We start from the raw sequence: 26,839 nt of genomic DNA, 5'->3' as shown, positions 1-26,839 counted from the left end.
AAAAATACAAAGAAAATATAGAATACATGAAGCAGATTCAAAGAGATTACCAGAAAATTAAAAACTCTATGCAAAACTGACAAAAATCCTTGAAAGAAACTAAGGATAGATTATCCAAACTGGAGGACAGATTTGCAATGTGGAATTATTCAAGGAAGAAATTTTTTAAAATAACAAGTAAACAAGCAGTAACAATACAAAAGCTAGAAGATGACAAGAGGATCTATAACTTGAGAATAAAGAATATGAATGAAAAAGCAGGCATACAAACAAAGGAACTACAAAAGCTACTCACAGAAATAGTTAAGGAAAACTTCCCACACATAGGAAAAGGAAATGATATTCAGATCTGTGAGGCATACAGAACTCTAGCCACCTACAACCAAAATAGAGCTAGACCCAGGTATATAATAACCAAGATCCCAGAAATTCAATACAAGAACAGAATACTAAAAGCTGTTAGACACAAGAAACAGATAACCTAGAGAGGAAGGCCCATCAGAATTACAGAAGACTTCTCCATGCAAACCATCAAATCAAGAAGATCCTGGAGCAAAATATTCCAAGCCCTGAAAGAAATAACCTCTCCCAGATTGATATACCTTGCAAATCTGTCTCTAGAAATTAATGGAGAAACAGGATGCTTCCAAGACAGAGAGGAACTGTGGGAATTCATGACCACCAATCCAACTCTACAGAGAATACTTGAGGGCATTCTAGAGAGAAAAGTAGTAGGATTCCAGGAACAGTGGCAGAGAGGCCTCAATGAATGGAGCAGAAAACAGAATGAAGAAGATAAGCAGACAACGGATGACAAAAAAGAGCATAACAGAAATGAGGCAGAGAAGGTTGGTTATAATTTGTAATATAGATGGCCTTGATACACTAAATTTAAAAAAGAAGAACTACACATGGAGTAGATTAGGAGGGAGGGTATTTATAGGAAGAGGCTATTTATAGGAAATATAATTAATATGAAAAACAGTACATGAACTGCAAATAAAATATGAGATAACAATACTCTATGTAAGAGAAAACCAGAGAGTAATAGGGGCAACTATGCCAGTATTTGTGGATAGGTTGGAAAGAGAGGCTTTAACAGGTAAAGGAATATAATTAGTGATCAAGTCCAGGAGAGAGGAGATTTGGAACCACTTAGGTAAATGGCAGGTTGCCCTTCCCCAATTTAAAACCAAGGGTCTTGGTGAAACACAAAAATGCACAGTGTGCCCTGGGGAAGTCAAAGGGGAGGGAGAATCTTTAAAAAGATGGCAGAAGATATTGTTAATAATGTATCAGTATTTGAAACCCACATTATTCACACCACTCTGCTTAGACAGATTTTATTCTGTCCCAGTTTGTCTACTTGCATTAGAGTTGAGGGCACAGATAGCTATCCCAAAAACATCAGGATATAGCACAGTATTCATATTTAATTTCCTATTAACTTAATCTGGACCCCAGTATGACTTATACTGTTTTATCATGACTGATCTTAGTTTGTTTGATTTGATTTGTTAAATCTGGTTTGTTTGATTGCTATTTGGTACTGACAGATTTATTCAAAACTGATATGATTGATAGTATCAAGTTTGAGAGCATAGTCAACTACACTGAAGATGACAAGACTCACTATGATACACATTCTGATTTGATTACCGCCTGTTTTTGAAGTTTTATACTATATACAAAGTTGTGTTTTTATTAATATTGTTATGTACTAATATATTCAATTATACTGTCTGATGATATAGCCAATTCTATTGAAGAAAGCAAGAGACAACACAGAAACTATGTAAAACTGCTTGTACAGTGGTCTTATATGTCTTTTTAATTTCATGTGTTTATAGGAATATGTTTTGTTTTGCCCTGCTTTGTTTTGTTTCTCCCTCTAATATAGAAAGGATAGAAATAAATGTTAGGACTCATGCGTATGTAGAATCTATAAACAATTTATGAGAACTGATCATATGACACATAATGAAATGAACAGATACTCTGAAGAAAAAGAGACACTAAAATACCCAGGGCTGATCCTGGAGTGTCATAACGTGAAACCCAGCAACAGTACTATTCTTTGTTCAGAGTGATATTAGACTGCTTGGGGTTGTTTAATCTCAACATAATTGAAGATATGGATAACTGCATGTATGTTAAGTAGATAGGAATGATAACCATATTTCTAAGTCTTTGCTGGACAGTTGAACAGAACTGGTTGCAGTCTCACTGTTTGAATCCCCACTTTTATGCTCCACTTTAGTATCATGAATAACTATTTGTAACTAGTCAATCTGTAATCATCAACTAGTGATTTCTTACTGCCCAGTTTTTTCTTTGAAAGTATGTATTATTTCTACCCATTTTCTGTTTTGTTTAGTCTTTCTTTAAACAACTAAAAAAAATGACACTACAGTACCCAGTGCTGATCCTGGAGTGTCATGATGTAAAATCCAGCAATAATATTATTCTTTGTTCAGACTGATTTTAGCCCACTTTGTTTTGTTTAATTTCAACATAAATGAAGATTGGATAACTGCATGTATGTTTTACTATATATAAGATTGATAACCATATAACTAAGTTTTTATTGGATAGTTGACTTTATATGTTCCATTTTTGTATCTTGAATAACTATTTGTAAGAGAACAGTATGTAAATATCAACTAATGATTTCTTACTGTTTTTTTTCTTTGAACATATGTATTATTTCTACCCATTTTTGTTTTGCTCAGTCTTTCTTTAAACAAAATAAAAATAATAAAAAAATAACAAGAATTGTCTTACTTTTCTTGTTACTGAGACAAAATACCCAACACCCAAAGATAAAAGGGAAAAGATTTATTTAGCTCAGTTTCTAGAGGTTTCAGGCCATTTCTCAGCTGGCTCCAAGGTAGGGTGGTTGGGCAGAGGGAAATCACAGAGAGAACAGTTCATGGCACCCACAAGATGGCAAAAGCAACAAGATCAAAGGGGAGGACACACCTTTTTCTGCCCGTCTTATTTTATCCAGACTACTGGGATTAGGGCGGTGCCAGTCCATTCAGTGGACTGATCTAGCAATCACTCACCCTTAATCCCAGCACCCTTAGTCCTAGCACTAAGCCATGAATCAATCACAAACCTTTGGAAAATACCCCATCCAAAAGTGCATGGGGCTTTCAGGGGAAATCTAGACATAAACCATAACAAGAACTAAAATGGGGAAGAGGGATTTAGAAGGGGAGGGAGGCAACAGGAGGGAAGAGGAATAAAAAAAGAATCAAACTGTGTTATGTATACATACGCACTCCCTGAGATGATTGTAAATTGTATGCACTGCAATATGTACTAAAAAGAGAAACAAAATAACCAGAAAGTTTATACAGCTATTAAATTTATTTATTGAGTTGTTTGTGGCAGTTGGTGCTTCTCAAGGAATTTGATTTCATCTAAATTGTGAAATTTATATACACAGTTGTATTCCTTTAGTGTACCATGATGTGTAAATGCTCTGTAGAGTCATGCTGTTTCATTATAGATCATGGTAATTCTCTCTCTCTCTCTCTCTCTCTCTGTCTCTGTCTCTGTCTCTCTCTCTCTCTCTCTCTCTCTCTCTCTCTCTCTCTCTCTCTCTCTCTCTCTGTTTTCTTTAAATTTTTCAATTCTATATATCTTCTCCAAAAAAAAAAGCTCCCCACTTTTTCCTTTCATAGGAATTCCATATGGTTAGTAAATTTCATTTACTTCTGCTCTTAACTTATCTCCTTTCTTGCCCTTATGGTAGTGCATTTCATTCCTTTTTTCCAGTTTTTTGAGTTTGGAACCCAGATTGTTAGATTTGACCTTCATTCTTTGTCAACACATGCAGTTAGTGCTCTAAATATATTTTTAAGCACTGCTTTAAAAGTGTCTCACAAATTTTGATATGTTATTTTCATTTAGTTTAATATATTTATATAGCTGCCTATATGAAATTTTTTAAATGAAAAAAGAATAAAAACAATGATACAGAATTTCAAAACATAAGATAGCAAGAGGCATATGGTAACCATTGTAGATCACTTTGTATTTTGTTTTTACATTATGTATTATGTCCATCCTTTTGATTTGACTGACTCTGTCCTGTTATGTCACACTTGGTTTTACTCTTTTCCAAAAAAGTAGTATGAGGGGATTTAGGTCAGCAGCATAAGTGCCTGCCTTGCAAGTGCGTGGTCGTGAGTTCGACCCCAGTACAGGTTTAAAAAAAAAAAAAAAGTAATAAGAAAAGTGGGAGTAATAAAACCCAAAATGTGCAATTGTCATTGTACAAAAGAGAGGAAAAGAAAGTGCTCTAAAGGACATAACTGCATGTATATTTAAGTGTATAAGATAGAAAACCATATTACTGAGTTTTATTGGATCATTGAACAGAACTGTTTGCAGTCTCACTGTTTGAATGTCCACTCTATATGCTTTAATTTTGTAACTTGAACAACTATTTCTAAGATGACAATGTGTAATCTATTAACTAGTAATTTCCTACTGTTTATTTTTTTCTGAAATTCTTTATAACTTGTACCCTTTTCTGGTTTTTTTTTTCTTTTTTCTCCTTAAATAAAATTTTTAAAAAAGAATTTCAAAAAAAATATTAGGAGATTAATGATGGCTAATATTTATTGTGATCTTCAAAGTAGTTGCTCAGATTATAAGATATAAGCATGAAAAAATGATCAAACAACTATTTTTTATTTCCTTTAAGACACCATTTTTACCCAAGAGATACTTAGAAGTATGTTAGTGATTTTTCAAGTGCTTGAAGTTGATCGATTATCTTTATGTTATTACTAGTCTAATTTCATTTCCTTGTATCCAGGATATACTCTTCCTGCATTCAATTCTTTAACTTTTGTTTAGGTTCCTTTTATAGCCAAGGATATGATATAACTTGGTAAACATCCCATAGGCACTTCAAAATAATAAGCATTGAGCTGCTGTTTGATGGAGTTATCTGTAAATGTTCATTAGATCCTATATACTAACAGTGTTGAGTTTTATTTTCCTCCTGAATTTTGGTTCAGTTACTTTATTTTTGTTCAGAGAGAGATGCTAGAGTCTCCACATGTGGTTGTGGGTTTACTTAGTTTTCCTTTCAGTTCTATTGGCTGTTGCTTCACTTATTTGTAGTTTAGCTGTTCGGCACACATGCATTTGGGATCCACATTTTCTTTAGGGATTAAAATTTTAATTACTATTTAAAGTGTTTCAAAATGTTCTTTGCTTTATTGTCTCAACAATGTTAAGTGAAATAGATCAGGAATACAAGTTTAAAAACTTTCACTGAAGTTGGGAAGTCATTATAACTTCAAAACATTTTCAGTATCATCCATTTTTATCTCCGAGTCTCCAGTAAAACATAGCTTGTATCACTTATAAAAGTCCCATGGTTTTTTGATGTGAATAATAGGATTTAAAATTTTACAAAAATAAAGTAAGTAGTAGATAAACTACCCAAAATTTCTAAAAAACTGAAAAATGGAATAAAGTATGAAGAACTATACATGCAGTAGAGTTAACAAATTTGTTCTATAAAAACTTTTGTACAATAAAAGCCCAAGTCCAACCTCCTTTAGTTATTGTAATCTTTTTGGGGGGTATCAGGGATCAAACTCACAATCTTGAGCTTGCCAGGCAAGTGCTTATGCTGCTAATCCAGACCTCTAGCCAGAGTAATTACAATCTTCAAGGAACAAATACCACAATCATATGCAAACTTTCATTGTTGGATGACATTACATTGTATAAGTATAGCATGTTTTGTCAGTTTATTATGTGGCTGCTATTTGGATTGTTTCCTATTTGGCTTATTTATTTATTTTTATTTTAAAGAAGGTAAAATAGAATAAAACCAATCAAAACAAACCAGTATAAGAGACATAGGATTTCAAAACATTATGAAATCAACAATAGTTACCATAATGCCTTTTGATGTCTTCAAAATAGCTGCAGATAAGTTTGAACATAGGAAAAATAAAACAGAACAAAACAGAATATAATCAATAAAAACAAAACAATGAATGCAATAAAGGATTTAAAAAAAATCATGTAATAACTCCAAAAATGCTACTATATCTTGTTATCCTTGAAATAGCTTTTGATGCCATCAGATTTAACATAAACATAACAGAAGAGAACAAAAGCCAACCCAACAAAACAGTGGAAACCATATAGGACCTCAAAGCAAGCCCTTCGGGAATCAACAATGGCTACAACCCTCCCCCAGTCCACGAATCGCCTCTTTTAAAAATTAATTATAAATGTTTATTGAAAAGCAACTATACTCCCACTGCATAACAAATAAAAATAAAACATATTGGTTATATTTTACACAAACATAAAGCAGTGATAACTTTCACCACAAAATTGGTTGTTATAACTAATGCTACTCTTAACATTTGCATGTATATTTGGGCAAGGCATGTGTCTCCATTTCTCTTGAGTATTTTTAATTTAACTTATATTGAAGCTGGAATCAAGGTGGGGCACACAAAAGCTGCATGTGATGGTGGAGAAATTATGTTCAAATAATTATTCTTCTAAAATAGACTTCTGAATTGATTATTTTTGATTTGATTTACACTTGAAGCCACAGACTCTTCGCTGGAACACAACAGCAGAACCCTCCTTCTCAACCAGTTCACACTAGGAACATCTACCAGCTTGGGACAGTTGGATAATGAGGTCTGTGAACTCAGAGTCAAAATTATAGACAAGATTTTTTTAAAGTATTGATTTGCTTTTCAAACTTGCTTTTCAGCAAGCTCTTTTGTTATTTTGTTTTGACAAATGGTTTGTGTTGAGATTGGAGGCACTGACTTTTTAAGCTTTTTCTCCATTTTTAATTGACAAGTAGAAAGTAATTGGTAAATAAAATTACTTTTGGTGCCCAGCATGATGTTTCTGATAAATATATTGGAGGATGGCCTACAACCTATGGAACACATAATTACATGTAAATTAAAATCACTTCTGCATTGTGATGTAGCCTTCCCTTTTCTAACTTTTGTCCTGAGAACTGGAAGAAGATGACCTTCACTCCATGTTTGTTTGAGACAAAAATAATAACATAATGTTGCATGAAGGAAGCTCAGGGACCCAGGAGACAGGAAGGGTTGAACACAAAGGGGCCAGGAGAGAAGGAAGGGAAGTCCTGGTGTCTGTGCCAGGGCTTCCAAGTCAGGGGTGGTTGAGGAAGCATGGGGAGGACACTTTATGAAGGGTCACTGAACAGAGGAGCCAGGTCCTGAGGTCGCCTCGCCCTGCGGAGGACCAAAGCCAAACAGGAAGCTGGACACAACGCGGAGAGAGGTAGGAACACAGGTCCATCCTTCAGGGTTTCCAGCTGCACTTCAGTTCAGGAGTCCTGGAGAAGACAGAGGACAGTGGTGTTCCAGATCTAACTGTCGGTGGCCCTTCCCCTCTCAAGAACCCCTTTAACAACACCACGGAAAGAAGAAAGGTACATTCCCAAGCCTCCAGAGCAATGCTACTTCAGAGCACAGGGCTCTTAGGAAGTGGACTAAGTGGAACAAAGGTTCAGTGCAAACTTCCAGATCAGAAGTAAGACTTTCTTACTGCTGCTGACTTGAGGTTTGTTGTTTCCATCTGTTGCAAGGAATGCAAATTCACTTCTGAGAGAGGATGAAAGGACATTACCTGTTGGCTGAAATCCAGAGTGTGCTGGGAATGAAAAGAAGATATTTATGTGATATGGATAGGAATTTATACTCTACAGACAACATTCCCAGGACCAGTACTGTCACCTGAGATTTCTTAACAACACAAATCTACAGCACCAGGACAGAGAGGGGAGTACAAACTGAAAACCTGTGACCCAGGAATCCTACAAATTCCACAGATTCAGTGTTTGGAGGCTCCTCTTTTATGTTCCCTCATTTCTTGTTCACCTTTCCTTTATCTTTATACGCCATAAATCTAGGTTTCAACATAGCAAAACAGACTTGATTTCTGTATTTTCAGGAAATTTGAGATCGACTGGGGAAAGGAAAGCTTAACACAGAGTCATGGATATGCTGATAAGTAATCCCAGAAGAATCTTTATTTTCCCCCAGAGAAGTCTATGGAAATTGTTAGCTACCAACAGGCTCCTTACCTTCATGAGTCTTGAAGCTGAGGAACAGCCCCACCCCAAGGAAGAGCAGACCTAGTCCGCAGGCTATAATCCCACTCAGCATTTTATTCTGTGCCGATCCAGATTGTGTTTCTGGAAGAAGAAGTCAAGTTTACAGGGTTTTTAACTCAAGTCCAACTCTTCTCATTGAGTTCCTGAGTTTTATAGCTTTGAGACTGCAGGAAGATGCCTGCACTAGAAATTCCAGCACTGGCTATTCTTGGAAACAGATGTAGAAATCACAATGAGTTGACACAACTCCCTGGTCTTGAACTCATTTAAAGATACCAGCCTTATATTAGCACCTGATCTTTAAAGGATCTTGGTCCCAGTGGGGTTACAGAGCTCGTCTGGGGTAAAGGACGGGACTAAGAATGGACTTCTCTTATGTCTAGAGGCCCTGTTCTGATCCTCTTTTCAGCACTGTATCACTGATTAGAACAAGGGTTGCACTAGGTTGAAGCTAGTGGAGAAGGTCATCTGTCCACCTCCTTAGACGTGGGCCAGTTCAGCATCAGCAGCAGAGACCAAACTTATGGGCATGTCTGAAGCAGTGATTGCATGGTGACAACTGTGGAAAGGTCAACCCTATGGTATAAGGATTGTCCCAAGGTGCCCAGAGAAACAGAAGCAGACAGATCTAGGATGGCACAGAATATAATTTATGTGGCACTCAGTTACAGAAGTGTGGTCCTTGACAGCAGCATAGTCCAGTGGGTCCCTGAAATTTGGGTTAAAAAGGTGGGTAAATGCATTACTTAGGACCCAAAGTTTCTTCATCCAAGCCAAAATGTATCCAGTTTACTTTAAGATGGTACCAAAGAATTGGGCACCTTTATAAAGAATACATAAACAATAGTGCTTTGTTTCACAAATGCTTTACGCAACAAAAAATTAGTTCAAAAAGAGCATTTGGCAAAATTTGGCAAAGTCTTCATTAGGCGATAAACACGATCAAGCCATCTTTCTCACACAAACAAAAATGTGATCACCTTTTCCAAAATCATACAGCAAGTTAGGTTCATGAACCAAGGTGCCACTGTGTATAAGGGAAGAGATGTGGGCAAGAATTAAGAAGTGCCATGCACATATAACAACTCTCTGCAATAAATGTAATTGTTACGCACTACAAACATATACCAATAATTATTAAATGAATGATAAATGTTTTCCACTTTCTCCTTCAGGAAAGAGGCGAGGAGAACAAATAAGAAATGTGTATCTCCTTCAAGGTGTAACTCTCCTCGTTCTTCCTTCTCTCCTCTGAAGCCAGTTGGGCACTGGAGAGCATCTGAATTGCTCATAGACACTGCCTTTCCTTCCCACAATAGGACAGATGGCTTTCAGTAAAGAGCTGCTACAAAATTAATAGCTGTTTTCTAGTGTTAGTATGGTCACACAGTGGATTTAAAGCATGTACTATCAGGGCCACTCTGACCCACATTAAGTTAGAGTGCCACCCCTGGATATCCTTCATAAATGCTGACTTCCTTTGCCCATTCCATGGATTCCTGACTGGCTTGCCAATTATTCTAGGACAATACAGCCTCCGTGTATGAGGACTGGCCCCACAGTGCCATGTCAAAGAAGAAAGATAAACAGATCTAGAACTGAAGCACAAAGTATTTGTGGTAGCAGCACCAAGAGATCCCTGGGATTTGAATCAGAAGGTTAGGCCAAAAGTGACTTCATCTAAGATGTAATGTATGTAGTCTATCTTAAACTAATATTGAACAGTCAAGGCACATCCTTGGCTCCAGGTCCCAGTTGCAAAGTTTCACATAGCTGTCTAAGTGCTTTGTCTATTTATAGTTTGCTAGAAAACTATGCAAGTAAAATGAAGAATTATACTGGGGCAATCAAGCTGGTTACCGTTTCAGATAACTGTGATCATGTTAAGCTAAATATACCTTCACATGTGACATTACGGGAAAGTTCAAAACAAGGATAGCCACTCTCTGGACTAGTAGGCAAATGATTTCATCAAGCATGTAAGTCCCCAGAGGAACTATCAAGAGTTACCACCATGGCTTGTGCAGAAGGAGAGGAAAACATGAAGCCAACAAACTTATGGTGTAGGGATGTCTTAGTTACTTTTCTCCTTGCTGAGGCAAATTACTTAACACCCAAAGTTAAAGGAGGAAAGGTTTATGCAGCTCTCGGTTTGTAGAAATTTCAGTCCATAATAGGCAGTCACTAAGGCAGCATCCAGAGGCAGAGGGGAAATCATTCCTGGCAGAAGACATCAAAAGCAACAAGAGAGGACACTTTTGACATGGATTTTAAAGCAACGCTTAAACTGTTAGGATTTTGACAACTCTTGGAGATGGACTAAACGGCAGTTGCATAAAGGGATGTGCGTGAGTTTTGGGGGACCAAATGATTATGGACTGAAACCTGTATAAACTATGAGCTAAATAACTCTTTTTCCCCTTAACGTTGGGTGTCAGGTATTTTGCCTCAGCAATAAGAGAAATCTGACACTCAAGAATAAGCCAAATCTCCTGGTGGACTGGTCGGGCATTCATAGGGCCAGGAAGCTGCTACTCACCCCACTCCACCATGACAGGGCTGCTCCAGCTCGGGTGCTCCACCCGGCAAGCATAAACCTCTCCTCTCTGGGGAACAGTTTCCAGCATGACCAGGGTCTGGAAGGTCCAGTCTCCATTCTGGATCAGGCCTGTGGATACCACCCCAGCCTCCTCTTCTCGCCCATTCCGGAACCATCTGACCTCAATGTGTCCTGGGTAGAAGCCACTCACAGAGCAGACCAGGAGGTTATGGTGCTGCAGGGGCTGGGTCCTTGTGGGGTACACGGTCACCTTGGGCTCAGCTAGAGGAGGAAAGGCAGAGAGGATAAATAAGAAAGGAAGAGTAATCTTTCTTGGCTGGACGCCTCTCTGCCTCCTTTCATGCCCAGATTCCAGGACAGCAGTCCCCCTCCACCATGGCTGGCCAAGAAACCTCATGGAGTCTTGAGTCACTGGATTTGAGAGACAGGGAGGAAAATTATGTTCAGTTTTGTTTATAGTTTGAAAAATTATTCAGTTTTGAATTGAAATATTTATAATGTTTTGCAAAACATGTAGTATGTTAATTAGTATGGTTTCTAGACTACTTGGTTTTAAATCCTGGATCTGCCTCTCACTGACCATCATGGAAGTGTTTTTACATTTCTTTTTGTCTTACCTTAGGGTCATATGAGGTTACAGAACCTAAAATATAAAGAATTGACTGAAACTTAGCTTTCAAGGTATATTATCTAAATTAATTATGTTTTGAGAAAAATTATGACCCAAAGCAGTGTGGATGGGTAGATGTTAAATATATTACCTCAACAGACTCACATCCTAAAATGTCCCTGAAAAGGTTCCCCTGGGACAGAGGTGGCTTTAAGGCAGAGAGCTGAATTCCAGGAAAACCGAGATCCCCAAGAAGAGGGGAACGGGTAAGAACAGTCAGTATTTAATATTTTTGTGTTTATACTTTGTTGATAATCTTTCATGGCATAAGGATATTCATCATTAGACAGCTTTTCATTTGACAGCTGCTTCTGTTTCTGACAGACACTTGCACCCTGGCCCAGGTCTGACTCCATCTAGTATGTGTGCTTAGTGCCTGGGCTAATCTTCACACAACCAACCTCAGTAAATGCAGATTGTTAAAAAGGGTCAACCTGGGGAAAATATTCTCTTAAAAATACAAAAAAAGAGGAATTTTAAAATTGATTGCTTAACACAGAGACTTTTGCAGAAATTTTCATTAAATAAAAAGTTAAATTATTAACATAGAGAGGAATAAGAAGAATTAAAATAAAAACCACAAACTGAAGGAAATACTGAAGCAAATACCAACAAAGTGTTCAGTTTTTACTACATAAAGATCCCACAGAACACTGAAAAAGACAAACAGGGACCCCAGAGAGAGCAGACCTTGAATTCTTGGTATAAATAACACTTGTGCAGTAAATGTGAGCAATGTCCAAGAAACTTAGAAACCAGAGAAACAGAAATTAAGCAAAGAACCAATAAAAATCAAAATTAAAAAGACAGAAAAAAATTAAACAAATGTAACTGAATATTTGGCAGTATTTAAAAGATCTAGCAGAAGAGAACATGAAGTTGCCCTGACTCTACAAAGGACTACATCAGTTTTTAAGTAGTATCAGCATTACCTAAAAAATAGTAGTAATAATATACTAAGTAATGAAATTATAATTGAAAAATTCAATTGATCAATCATTTTAGGTATGTAAAAAATGCATATTAAGAAAGCACACAAAACAATTGAAAAGTTCGATCACAGCAAGGTCAGCAGCAACTCAGGAACACACAGATGCACACGTACACATGCATGCACACGTGCACACACATACAAACGTGCACACACACACACACACACACACACACACTCAGACCTCCCCGCCACCCCTGTGGGCCCCAGCCCAGCGCTCACCTCGCCGACCCAGCAGGATTCTAACCAGTTCATAGTTGTTTCTGCACCTGTCCACCGCGGCCCGGTAACTGTCCAGGACGTCCTTCTGGCTATTGAAGTCCTCGGCTATGGGCCGCCCCAGCTCGGTCACCGCCCGGAACTCGCCCACGTCGCTGTCAAAGCGCAGGAACTCCTCCTGGTTGTAGATGTACCTGGTCACGTGCTGCACCCGCTGAATCCCGTGGAAGAAATGACATTCCCCCTTCATCTGGCCCAGGAAGTGCGCTGTGGGGACAGGAAGGCTGGGTCACAGGTGGGTCGACCGTGGAGGTCACTGTGACATCCACGATGATGGCACTCGGGACGTGGTAAGCAGTGGAACACCCCACTCACCCACCAGACCCAGGCCTCCCTGCAGGATTAGGAGACCTCAGCTGGTTTCCCCTCTCCTGCCCCCCTGCAGGAGGCCCTGCAGGAGGACTCCATGAGAGCCTTTCCCTTCTGTCTCCTTCACTGTAGGCTGAGCCTGTGCCAGGCCATACTGCCCCTGGGAATCCACAGACAGACGATGGAGACACCTCTGCCTCCTCTCCTGGGATCTAATCTGTGGACCAGGCACAAAAACCAAACACATAGGTTACACAGGAGTGAACGGACTGTGGCGGTCTCTTCATTGACCGAGGAAGATGTAAATGACAATAGGTGCCAGGAAGGACTCTGACAGGTGACATCTAAGGTGTGCCAGGGAAGGTGCAGTGAGCCAGAGGACCAGGGTGGTGTGCACAGTGTTTGGGGGAAGGGAGAGCCTGTCAGCTAGGGTGAGACCGTGTGCAAAAGCTGAAAGGACTGGAGAATTTCTCTAAGGAACAAGACCACAGGGCACTGAGAAACCATGGAGGGGAAGATGGCCAAAGATGAGGAAAAAGAAAGCACGGAGAACTGAGTACCTGAAAATCATTATGGTCTGGAGTTTGAGTTTACGGTAAGTAATGGAGAAATACTGAGAGGTATAAGGATTAAATCATTATCAGTACTAATCCAAAACCAACCGTCTAGCTGGATTTCCAAATACAGAGGCTCAGACAACCATAGTTTTTTAAAAGAAAATTTATTTTGTTGGTATATGCTTGCATTATATATGATTACATTCATTGTGTATATCTTAATTCTTTTTAGGTCTCCTTTTCCTCCCTTCCATTCTGGCTGTGTCTTTCTATTTTTTCCCCTACCCTCCCTAGCCCCTTCCTCCATCTCTTGATCCTCTTCCTATTCAAGAAACATCCATCTCTCTCCCTACCCATTTGTCAAGTCTGACTGAACCAGTAAAGATACAGGTATCTCTGATGGGCCAATACATTACATGTGCTTCTATATTTTCAATATACAGAAACATAAGCACTTTGGAGTCCATTTAGAATTCACCACCCTCTTCCTCTAGCTCATGCTAAGCCTTCTATGACACACCTTATGTGTACCTATCCATATAGATATATCATGTATATGTATTTAGTTTTGTTTTTGTATTTAATTGAGCTCAGAAAATGTTTAAAAAGTGGTTTCCAATGTGTGGTTAAAAGTGAGATAAATAAATTCAAGCATCTGGCATGATCAACAGTACCAAATAACTGCAGAGACCTGAAAATACTTGTGGCTGTCACCACTTTTTATGACTGACAAAGGCATGTTGCTGAAACTGAGCAGAGATGCTGTGGTCTAAGAACTCAGGAAACACTGATAAACACTGCATGCTGGGGAAAAGCCAAACGTGAAGATCTTGAACTTGTACTGATTGAATGAAATCAACAAGAAAATGGAGAATTCATGTCACTGTCCTGTTGGGTTTGTTTTGTAATGAGACAAACTAAACTAAACCACAAAAAGCTGAACTCGAAGGCAAGTGCTTGTGAAACACAAGTCTAGCATTTCAGAAGCAGGACGGTGTAAAGCAGGGTGCTCAACCTCTGTGAACAATCTGTGACACTCTGTGAGCACCGTGTGACATTTTGAAGCAGAAAATTTGCCTAAGGCCTGCTGACAGTGATATGTGTAAAGAAAAAATGGCCCTGGTAAGAACCACTGGTGTAAACCACCCAAAATATCAGTGGTGAAAAAACCCACTGATAATTCTGAAGTGGCTGAGAATCACATAGAAAAATTTACTGATGCACCATCTGATGAAGACCTCGGTTCTGAACAAATTTACTTTGCTGAAGAAAAGCCCACAGTAGGATGAGATTTCTAAAGACACTCATAATATTTAGTCAGAGATAAAGTTATTTTCAAAGATAGGAGAGATTCTAAACTAATCTTTACTCTTCTTGGGTGTGATGATGCTCGATACAAGCAAAAGGGGCAACAAATGGAAAAAGTTCAAATCCAGTGTGTCTGAACTGTGTATTTTACTTGTGAATTATTTTTTTATAAAGGAAAATGTGAACAATCAGTGATAGGTTTTTGACAGATTTCATGGCCTCTCCTGTCGTTGTCTCAAATTCATGCCAAGAGGTATGAAATTTTATCTTCCCTATATAGTGCTGCTCAAGCCACAATCCTGAACTGTTTGTAAAAGGTGAAGCTTCAGCTTTTAATGTGATCCATAAGACATCTGGGTTGAAATTTTATTACCAAAGTATTCTTGTCCTACAGAGTGCAGGTGTGAGTAATTTTTAAACTCTATGCTTACTGCAGATTAAAGATGCCTAGGAATCCACACCTACCAGAAAACACTTAGCTATTGATTGTTAAAGCTAATATTTAATAAATAAACCTTAACAAATATTTGGGCAGGCTGGAGACTGTGTCCATGTTTGCAAATGGACTAACAGAGGAAGCATATGTAAAATATCATTTCATGAATGAAGAGGAAATCATATAAATTTCAGTATATGATACATAGTTTATCAGAAAAAAATCCAAACAAATGAAAGGAACATGACACAAAAATACAGAGCACCCATGTCCTACAATTCCAGGAACGTGGATCCAGGTCTGCGATTCCAAATGTCACCTGCACATGCACTGGGGGACCTGAGGAATGTCTCCTCCAGAGACTTTGCACTTGGAACCACAGATGCTGGTGTCAGAAACTCTGAACACTTGTGCCTATCCCTTGGGACTTAGAGAAGCTATTATCTGTGTCCCATAGGCCCACAAAAGTAGTTCCCAGGACATGCTCCAGCACCCCATATGAGCTAAGGAACACAGACTCCTTTGTTTTTACAACTATTTAACATCTACTCAGTGTCCTCTGCTGCTGTATATTCTTCCCTTTACAAGCTTTCAGTGGTCATCAGATTACCAGCCTCGGCCTGGACTCCTAGGCCTATAGTCAGGCCCTCACAACAGGGAGACACAGGGAACATGGTCTCTTCACAGAGGCTGTTTACAGGATCTGAGACTTAGGCCTGGAGAAAAGATGGCAAGAGGAGTAAATTTTGGGTCAGACAAGGACTTTCTTACTATTTGTGAATTCTCTCCTTTGTGACACATGAGAAAGTTAATGAATAAAACCAAAGTTTCTGTCTCAAGTCATTTCCATGCTGCTCCATGCTAGCACTGTTACTCTGTGCTAGAGACTGTCATAGTGATTGCACCCCTAGTGAGTCTCTCAGCAGCAGAGGAAACAATCTTTGTTTAGTATTTTGAAGTATCTAAATGGGCTTAAGAATCTATTATCACATCTTTCAAAGTGAATAATTACAAACTAAAGGAGTGGCTTGATTAGTGTTCACTGGAAAATGTAGCAATTGAGATAACAAAAACCCATGGATACTCTTTCAAATGCCACTAGCACTGTTTCTCCCCGCCTTTCATCTACCTCCTTGCTTCCATCTCCCCGCTCCACTTCCGTCTTTCCAGCTTCCTGCTATGGTGTCCTCCTTTCCCTGCCCAAGCTTCCCTGATGCTGTCCCTGGGTTCCTTCCTGAACAGCTCCCTTCAACATCTAAAAGACAGGCAATGGAAACATACACATCACTTACACTCTTTTTTTTTTTTTTATTTAAGAGGAAAAGGAGAAAAACACAAAACAAAACAAAGCGGTGTAAGGGTACACGTAATACAGAACTACAAAAAAAAAAAAAAAACATAACAGTAAGAAATCACCTGTTAGTAGATTACATATTATCATCTTGAAAATAGTTGCTCAAATCACAGTATCAAAGAATACAAGGTGGACATTCAAACAGGGAGACTTCAAACAGCTGTGTTCAATGATCCAAAAACATTGATATAGTCAGCTATTTAACACCCCTAAACACACTTGCTGTTATATCTGTTAGAGCTCTTTTTCTTTTTTTTTTTCTTTTTTTTTCCCTCTCTTTTTTACAACAAAATTTACACATTTGGGATTTTATTACTCCTTAGTGCTTATTACTTTTTTTTGGGGGGGGGGGAGAATACAGTCAAATATGGCAAAACAGAGCTGTCAGTCAAAACCAAGGATAGACATAGCACATGGTGTAGAACAGAGTACAAGGTTATCAACAATGGTTATCAACGTTGTCTCTTGTTTCCTTAAAAAGAATTGTCTATCTCATTAGATATTATAAAGTTGGACAAAACAGTAGAGAACAAGACCAATAAAACTTAGGCATTGTAAACATTACAGGACTTCCAAAGAAGACAATAGTCAAACCAGAATGGGTATCTTAGTGAATCTTATTGCCTTCAAAGTAGTTGCCTATGTCTTCAAACTTGATACTATCATATAGAATGGAACAGAGTCTAATCAGTCAAAACAAGATCGTGGGAGTATTACAGGACTTCAAAACAAGTTAATAGGAAATCAAATAGAGTTACTATTTATATGTCCTAATTTTTTAAATTTTTTCTTTAATTAAAACAAACATAAGAAATGACTAAATAATTTTTTTAAAAGAATAAGGGGGAGATTGAGATAAAACAGGACATAACAATATAACAATAGAGGTCGAAGCATGACTGTTTCAGCAACCTAGTACTTCACCACCATATAACCCGACTTAATAGTAGTTACCATAGTGTCTGTCTTTTTCCTTGAAATGTTTGGATAAAACTTCATATACTCTAGCTTCAAATATTTCCATATCAAGAAGCCCAGAATAAAGCCTTTCTAATTAATGAGTGAAAACTTTATAAGGCTTCAAGGCCACCTCATGGGGAATCATGATTACCACATATTTTTATATATTTGAAACATTACTTACATTAGGGAAACTATTCGGTATTCACACATGCGAGATTGATTTATTTCACTTATGAGTATGGTCTCAAGCTGCGCCCATTTATTGATAAATATCTCAATGTGATCCTTCTTTATAGCTAATCAATAGCATTCCTATACACGAACAACAAAATTACAGAGAGGGAAATAAGAGAAACTGGACTATTCACATTAGCAAGCAAAAAAATGAAATATTTAGGAATTACTCTTACGAAAGAAGTGAAAGACATACAGTGAAAATTATAATACACTGAAAAAGGAAATTGAAGATGATCTCAGAAAATGGAAAGACATCCCTTGCTCATGGATAGGAAGAACAAACATTGTGAAAATGGCCATTCTCCCAAAACTGTTATACAGATTCAATGCAATCCCAATAGAAATACCATCAACATACCTTATAGATCTAGAGAAATCACTCCTAAATTTCATCTGGAACCAGAAGAGACCTAGAATCGCAAAGGCAATTCTAAGCAGCAAAGACAAAGCAGGAGGCATCACAATCCCTGACTTGAAGTTATACTACAAAGCAACAGTAGTAAAATCAACATGGTATTGGAATCAAAACAGAGCCGAAGATCAGTGGAATAGATTAGAAGATACAACCACAACTACAAACACACTCAACCACCTTATCTTTGATAAAGGAGCCAAGCAGGTTCACTGGAAGAACGACAGACTCTTTAATAAATGGTGCTGGAAAAACTGGCTCTCCATTTGCTGAAAACTAAAGCTAGACCCATGTCTATCACCATGTACTAAATTAAAATCTAAGTGGGTCAAAGATCTGAATATTAAAACAGAAACACTAAATCTATTGGAAGACAAATTGGGTAGAAACCTTGGAGACATAGGAGTAGGTAAAGAATTCATGAACAGGACTCAAACCGCATGGGAAATACTTCCCAGAATCAATAACTGGGACCACTTCTTATTAAAAAGTTTCTGCATGTCAAAAGAAATCTCCAGCATAGTGAAAAGAAAACCCACAAACTGGGAAAAGATTTTAGTGAACTCTCTCTCAGACAAGGGACTCTTGTCTAAAACATATAAAGAATTAAAGAAACTCAGACCTCCAAAATTCAAAGATCCAATCCAAAAATGGGCATCTGAGATGAATACACAATTCTCAGATGAAGAAATGCAAATGGCAAATAAATACATGAAAAAATGCTCATCATCATTGGTCATTAGAGAAATGCAAATTAAAACCACACTGAGATACCATCTCACTCCTGAAAGAATGGCCAGGATCAAGAAAACCAACAAGAAATGCTGGAGAGGCTGTGGGGAAAAAGGAACTCTCCTGCACTGCTGGTGGGAGTGTAGACTGGTACAGCCTTTGTGGAGATCTGTCTGGAGATTTCTCAAAAAGTTGGGACTGGAAATCCCATTTATTCCAGCTATTCCACTTCTAGGCATATTCCCAGAAGAACTGAAAGCATCATACCACAGTGATGTATGTGCACCTATGTTTATAACAGCACAATTTGTAATCGCCAGATCTTGGAAACAACCCAAGTGTCCATCAACTGAGGAATGGATCACTTACCCTCTTCAGATCAAATCAGAACATTTGTCAGGTAGCAAAGATTTCCCGAATACTAAAACCAGTGCATTCACTTCAAGCATCAATTTAGCCTGATCACCAGGGCCTACCAAACTAGGTCTTGAGATCTTTCCAATTAAACCACATGCTTGTGGGGAACATGGTGGCCCAGGCACGGATGTTAACTTCTGAATTGGAAACTGCTTTGGGGATTTAAAACCAGCTTCCAGGTAGGATTTGGTAAATCAGAGGAGAGCAGCTAGGCTAGAAGGGTTAGTCCTTGGATTTTTCTCCCATCAGAGATAAACTGGAAAGCTGTCCAACCTTGAACCCCCCTCCCCCAAAAAGGATGCATCAGTCCTCAATTAATTTCATAAATTTGAACAAGGCTGTCACGAAAACTACTTCAACTTGGTCTTTGTGGCTGGACTTTCTCAGTCTCAACACTCTATTTGAACAATATGGTCTCCACTGGTAGACAAAATGGCCTGTGAAATAGCGCCCCCTAGCTAACCAGCTGTCGGGCACCATTGAAAAAGGAAAGGAACCAAGAGTTGCCAGAGCCTTACATTTCCCAGCTAATGGCCTTCCAAAGGCAGGTAAAGAGGGTCACCAAGCACCCACCAGCTCAGACCAAAAGGCTACCTTCTCTGTGAACACGGGGCACTTCAACGTGGACTGTCTTCAGTTCAAATGCAAGCTACCACCAAACCCTGACAAGTTACTCCCACTCTCCATCCAGGCTGACCTGAATTGGTCTGGAGGCAATTGTCTTACTTAAAAACAATTGAAGAAATGAGCTATAAGGCTGGGAGCAAATTATTCAAAGCTCTGGTGATTAATTTTCAAGCTATGCTGTCTGTCCTTCACCCTGACAGAATTTCAGTATCTTCCTCTCCAGATTTCTTGTTTATCAAGATGTTCATGGGGTTAACCAATTAAGGGCAGCTCCAAAATCCCTATCCATTTCTTTCCAGGTAGGTTTTCCTTTGAAAAGTTACTGTCTTACACACTCTGTCAGTACCCATACATCTTTTGAGGAGACCTTGGTCTCTACAAGCTCATCAACCTCTATCATCTCCTCAACCCAAGCCACTTTCCCTGTGGCTGAAAGAGGGAAATGGGAAAAAAACCATTTGTTTGTTTGCTTAAAATAGAAGTCTTTGGATGGACCCCTATGGTGTCCCAGTTTCCCAACTGGCCTACAAGAAGGACTTTTATATTTGATTCATGATCTGACTCACTGGGATACAGACAAGATGTTCCAACAGGGAAAGCAGTATTATTGCAGGGCCTCACTCACCATTGCATCTCAGGGTTACCAACTTCATCATCATGCTCATTTACAGTTTGTCAGACGACCTTCCCAACTATAGAATGTCTTTCCCTGTCTGTGTACAAACATATTACCCTAATTTAAAATTCATTCCCCCTCAGTTTGTTTTACTTTTGCATTTTTATGTATTAGCAATGTTTGAAGTGCATAGTATTTTCATTCTTTGTGGGGAGTCGGTACATGTGTGTAACACACCTGAATTCTTTATTTCATCCCCCTGCCCTTCTCTCCTTTCCCTCTCTATCCATCTCTTGGTCCCTTCCCTTTTTTGGTACATGTTTGCAGTCTCTCTCTCTCTCTCTCTCTCTCTCTCTCTCTCTCTCTCTCTCTCTCACACACACACACACACACACACACACACACAAGTATAAGCACAAGCATGAGGACAAGCACAAGCACATAGTAGGAAACACCAGGAAAGAACAACTCTTCTTGTTTGGAACAACAGGAACGATCTGCTCACACATACTCTGCCCGACCACTTCTCCCACTTAACTTTTACCAACACCTGTTACAGTGCCTTTGATAACTGACTAATCTTTATTGTGGCCTTGTTTAGACTATGAAGTTGAAGTGATCATTAAAAATATGTACTACAAAGTTACTCGCTCATGGTATAGTTCCATTTTATTCTTCCTTCCCATAATTCCCTACTTAATTTTTAAAAACTTCTTTGGAGTATTATGTGTTCCCAAATGATATACTTTTATTTCTTTCTTTCTTTCTTTCTTTCTTTTTTTTTTTTTTTTTTTTTTTTTTTTTTTTTTTTTTGGTACCAGGGGTTGAATTCACTACCTTGTTAGGCAGGTGCTTATACTGCTGAGCTAAATCCCTGGCCCAATATACTTTTATTTCTGGACAAGGGGCTGTCATACAACTGCCTTCATAATTGGAGAATTAGAGGAACTTGCCTTTGGGGATGATTCACAACCCCATTGATAATATTGAAGGTCATTATAAGAAAGCCTTTCTTCACTTCAGAGAAAAAAGGGTTTATTCTATTACACAATCATTCTAATGGAAGCCCTCAGATTATGAGCGTGACAGCTGAGTTTTAAGTCAGAGTAACAGATTTGTATGTGAGTAGTGAGGGTGTGATTTACCAGGCAGATTTGGCCCAGGTCCTTGGCTTGATACAGTACATAGAAATCCTAGGATCCTGTCAGTTGGCGCTGCTTAACTTGTGTACAGTATGCTCAGAAACCTTCCCAGCACCATCAGTGGAGCTGTTCTGTTGCTCAGTCCATGAGGGCCCAGCAAGGACCTGTGGATTTCTTTACCTAAGCAGTCTGGATAACTGTATTGCATTACCTCCTTGTCACACAGTGTGGTATCTGTGCTCTTTTGATGATCTCATGTTGTACTTGGATAAATACATCTGGACAGAGTGTTTTGGGAAGTTCTAAACCTTACAACATTCTAAGTTCCTGAAAGGAAAATCTTAAAAGGTCCTCATGGCTGATGAAACTTCCAATTATCAGATACTTTCAGTTCATACCTCTCTGGAAATGGTTCCCTATTGACTTCTGCTCGGCAGTTCTTAGTGACCTTTCTCATATTCAGGCTAAATATTTGATTCCCACTTGAAGTCTTTGTAGCGTTTTTTTAGCAAATGTTTACCAGAGACCCCACCAGCACTTCAACCCTCTGGAATCACTAGTCCTAGGCAATGGGACCAATTTAGCTCACGAGATTTAAATTTAAATTTAATAGGGGTTGGGGATTTAGCTCAATGGCATAAGCCCCTGCCTTGCAAGCAGGGAGTCTTGAGTTTGATCCCTGGTACCAATAAAAAGGAAAAAGACAAAAAAACAAACAAAAAAATTTAATCAATATCTGGAGCCCCTCATTAGGAAATGGCTCCAGTTCCTCAATTTCCTAACCAAAATAAACTAGGTAAGAGACAGGATGGATCCAGACCAGATAACCAAGCACAGTGGCACCATGGTGGCCCTGTTGTGGCTCATAGAGACATTACTCAGTCACTGATGCTGTCTGACAACAGATTTTGATTAAAAGAAGGAAATGTTAACTTTAAGACAAGCTGACTCTCTAAGAAGAACCCCAGCTGGCTACTGAGTTAGTTTCACAATGAATTTAACTGTCCTTTACTGACTGGACTTCATACATGGTAGCCTGTGTTCCCACAGGAATCACAAACTAAACTTTGTGGCAGTTGCGTGTTCTTTCAGTTGGTGAGGTCAGCATCCTCCACAGTGTCTCATTTGCTATCTGCCCTTGACCAGTGAACTGTGACTTACAAATGTACTCAAGTATCAACCAGCCAGAAACAGGCACACGTGCATTCCTCCTTTACATTGAACAGACCAGAATGAAGACCTGGGCACAAAATTCCCATCTGAGCTGTTTCTTTTCTATTCCTTTTGAGTCCCTTTTGTTTGACAGTAAAGCCTGCGACTCCTGAGTTTGCAAATTGTTTTGTTTCATTAAAATAAAGCCCTTTCTTTCTTGAACTCTTTCTTAGTGCGTTTTTAGTTGCACAGGAAGTGCTAAAGAGCTTAGTGAATAGTGTTTATCTGCTATGATTTTTGGAAGGCAGATTTTAAAACTAAGCTATGTGGCAGAAATCCTGTCTATGCAGTAAAGTGTTCCCAAGTTCTTGGAAGAATTTCTCTGGCTGTTTGTTTATAGTAAAATGATAGAAAGAATTAACAGCCAGAATTTATGATCAAAAAGAGGTAAAATGGCAACATTTGGGAAATTCTCACTTATTGCTGTGTGAAAGATAATTTTCAGAAGAGAAGGAAATGGTATGCCTAGCCATTGTTTGCTAAATAAGTCAATAGAGACAGGAAAGCCAGGCTGTGTTATTAAAACAAAAGCAGAACAGTCCTGATGCTTTGGAAGCTAAGGTTCCTAGAGAGTTGCACATATATGATCTCAGCATCTACTGCCTTGGGATTCTGCTTTGGGAGTTTCAGTGTCCTTATCCTGCATGCCTCAAGTGGGTTAATTTGTGATTCAAGCCAACAATCTAGAGGTGTAAGCTGTGAACCTTGGTGTCTCTGATATGTACTAATTCTCCAGGTTCACAGAATACAAGAGCTATAGGATCACAGTGGTCTACACCCTGGGAACCCCAAAGGAGACTTGGTACAGGGTCAGAGCCGCTCCTCATTGTCAACCAAGACAATGTCAAGAGGAAACATAGGACAGAGGCCACAACAGAGCCCCCATTAAGGCAGCGTCTACTGGCCAATGGCATGGTCCACAGAAGTATAGGGGCCCAGATATGCAGTTGTAACTGTGGAAAGTTTAGATACTAATTTTCAGCTTGGAAGCTGCTGAGTGAACTGAGTTCAGCAGAGCACAGGGAAAGAGCTGCCTTAAGATCTATAGAATGAGAGGCGTGGAGTCAAGGAAGACTGTTTCCCAGTGTTAAGAATTTCCCAGTTGGGTTTTGGAATTAGTCGGGACCAGTCAATCCTTTTATCTTGCTTCTCCCATGGATAATGGCAATATTTCTTATACTTGTCCCATCACTGTATTTTGAAAGTTGAAAACTTTGTGTAATTTCGAGTCTCATAGCTGGATGGAAATTTACCACAGCATGAATCTCAGTTATATGTGAGCTGGGATAAGGCTCTGGTCTTTGGAGTTCTAATACTTTTAAAACTTAAGCTCTAGGGTTTTGCAATATAGAATGAGTTGTTTTGCATGGGAGAAAAGTACATATTTGGGGGGCAAGGGTCAGAATGTTAGGGGTAAATGTGTCCCCCAAAGTGCATGTCTTGTAAACTCCAACGCAGCAGTGGTGAGAGGTGGAGAATTTAAGAGATGATGTAGTTATGAGCATTCCACCTCATAAATGGGTCAATGGCTTCGTAACAGGAGTAGGTTTGTTTGTGTATGTGGGGCTGTTATAAAATCCAATTTCTCTCCTCTCTCTCTCTCCCTCTCTGTCTCTGTCTCTCTCTCTCTCTGTCTCTCTCTCCTCTCTCTCTCTCTCTCTGTCTCTCTGTCTCTCTCTCTCTCTCTCTCTCTCTCTCTCTCTCTCTCTCTCTCTCTCTCCTCTCTGTCTCTCTCTCCCCCTTGCCATTCTGTTTCTCTCCATGAGATGATCAACAAGTAGGCATATGCCAATTTCGAACTCCTAAGCATTGGATTGCAAAAAAGAAATTTAAAATCAAGATGTAGCTGGTGTAAAAATTAGAGACAAGCTGTAAGTATAGGAAATCTTACACAGATAACTAAGAAAAACAGAAGGAATGGTGAAGGAACCTAGGAAATGTGGGGGGAAAACTTCAATAGGCCAAATGTCCTTGTTTACTGGATTTTAGTTTCATAAGATGTTAACCTTTACACTCTTACTGTACCTCTGCTAGGGTACATACTTTGAGCCTTATGGAATGCCTGGATTTATCTACTTTTAATTTACAGAACAATTTCACATACTTTACCCCCATTTGTGAGTCTGTTCCAATAGGGTCAAGCCAGTGATGCGCAAGGCATAGGATACGCTCAGATGAGGGTCATTATGAAAACTAAAACGTGCTAGGTTTTCAGAAGACAGTTTAAGCACTTTAAGGAACCAAACAATAACCCACAGTTGCTCCTTATCTCTAGGTTATTTTGAGCACTTACTGTTTTGCATCACATGAAGGGTACTTTCCACAGGAGAAAGAGATTGTCCTAATCCCAACTTCATCAGAGCACCTCCAGCACAGAGGCACAGGCTTCATGAACGTTACATTCAGAGAAAAGAGAAGATAATGAAAGATACCTCTTGCTTTGACTTCACACCACACACAGGCTGCAACCTGGGAAGTTCTTCCAGGGGGAAGCTTGCAGCTCCCTGTGACTCCACATATAATTTCCAGAGAAAGCTTCCCTTTCCTGGTATAACTCAACAGGAAAGAGGGAAGCGCTGAAGAGGAAATTAGCACCATTACACTTCTGTCCTTTCAAACTCCAAAGGGAATGTGATGCAAGGCTAGAGAGGTTCTTTGGAGCAGAGTTAGGGCCATATGGGCTCCGTATAGAGATCTTAGGGAAAAGACAAGAATCAGGGCTCCTTTGTGGAAATAATTTGAGACTCAATGATAGTAAGTGGTCACAGCAAAAAACAGCAGGATTTTGTAAAGGACTTGGCACTGACAAAGTGAAATATGACCTCCTTCCTTCCCCCACCCACACGTAGTAGCTCAGCACCTGAGGTGTGCACTTACGTTGTATGTCCCTGACCAAAGCCACAGAAGGACTCAGCACCATCAGTGTCACTGTCAGAGCTGCCACACAGGAGCCTCTGGGGAGCCACAGACACAGCATGCTGGAAGACAGGAGAGAACTGGGTCAGAGAGGAGCAGACTAATCTCACTCAGTGAGCTCTATTACCCTTCTTAGGGCTCCCATTCCAAAAATACTGAGAAGCAAGATGCTTTTCATGTGTTGCTGGGTTGGGTAATTTCAGAGTCGAAGAACCAATCAGCATCAGAGTTGGATGACATCATTAGTTGATGGTCAGAGATTTTGTATGAAGATACTTTTCTGAAACTTTCAGTGTCTTTCATTGAGACATGGTTTTAATTTAGGGCTTCAAAGTTTTGATCCATTTTCACGTGAAACACATATTTGCCACTATGATGAGCCAGCTCTGTTGACCCGAAGTTGGTCTTTGACACAAAACCTTAGGATAATTAATATTTCATATGTGTTCAATCCCTCAGTCCTGGTTCCTATGGTGATTTCCTCATTTTATTTAGAATATGATTCATCTTCCTTTTTCTTCAACTTTATCTGAAGATGAGATACGAAAGTATTTTGCTAACAAAATTATTATAAAATTTTCAGGACATAGAATGCTATGATCAAATTTTAAAATGTAATTATTCTATTAGATCATTATTATATACACACATATGTATTTATGTATTACATTACTTAAAGTCTCAGACTCTGAATGCACTTTAAATGACAACTACACATATACAAGTTTACATTAATTCCCAGTCTCCCACAGTGCTCATAAGAGGTCATTCTCTATGTATTTTCACATTTCTTGTGGCAGGAGTCATTGTATTGTAATTAAATTACCAAAATCTGCTGAGTGTGTTCTGAGCACTTTGCATTTCACTTAGAATTACCTTTATGGCTTTTAAAAATGCATCATATACTTTTTAAAATTTTATGATCACCTCGGTACAGTAA

At 38.9% G+C, this 26,839-nt stretch overlaps 1 protein-coding gene across 1 annotated transcript; it reads right to left on the bottom strand.

The window, feature by feature from the left end:
• Positions 1 to 2,846: 2,846 nt before the first annotated feature.
• Positions 2,847 to 26,040, bottom strand: LOC100720894 (HLA class II histocompatibility antigen, DRB1 beta chain-like). The gene is made up of 6 exons (XM_063239107.1): positions 25,861 to 26,040; positions 12,605 to 12,868; positions 10,701 to 10,982; positions 8,132 to 8,242; positions 7,594 to 7,698; positions 2,847 to 7,381 (listed from the first exon to the last, which is right to left on the bottom strand). The coding sequence occupies exons 1-6, from the start codon at positions 25,958 to 25,960 to the stop codon at positions 7,368 to 7,370; spliced, it is 876 nt and encodes a 291-aa protein (XP_063095177.1). The 5' UTR covers positions 25,961 to 26,040; the 3' UTR covers positions 2,847 to 7,367.
• Positions 26,041 to 26,839: the final 799 nt, after the last annotated feature.

Source organism: Cavia porcellus, unplaced genomic scaffold (assembly GCF_034190915.1).
Source record: "Cavia porcellus strain 051 isolate PalLab524CR breed Dunkin Hartley unplaced genomic scaffold, mCavPor4.1 scaffold_28, whole genome shotgun sequence".
Classification (NCBI taxonomy): domain Eukaryota; kingdom Metazoa; phylum Chordata; class Mammalia; order Rodentia; family Caviidae; genus Cavia; species Cavia porcellus.
This window is presented reverse-complemented; position numbering and strand designations above follow the sequence as displayed.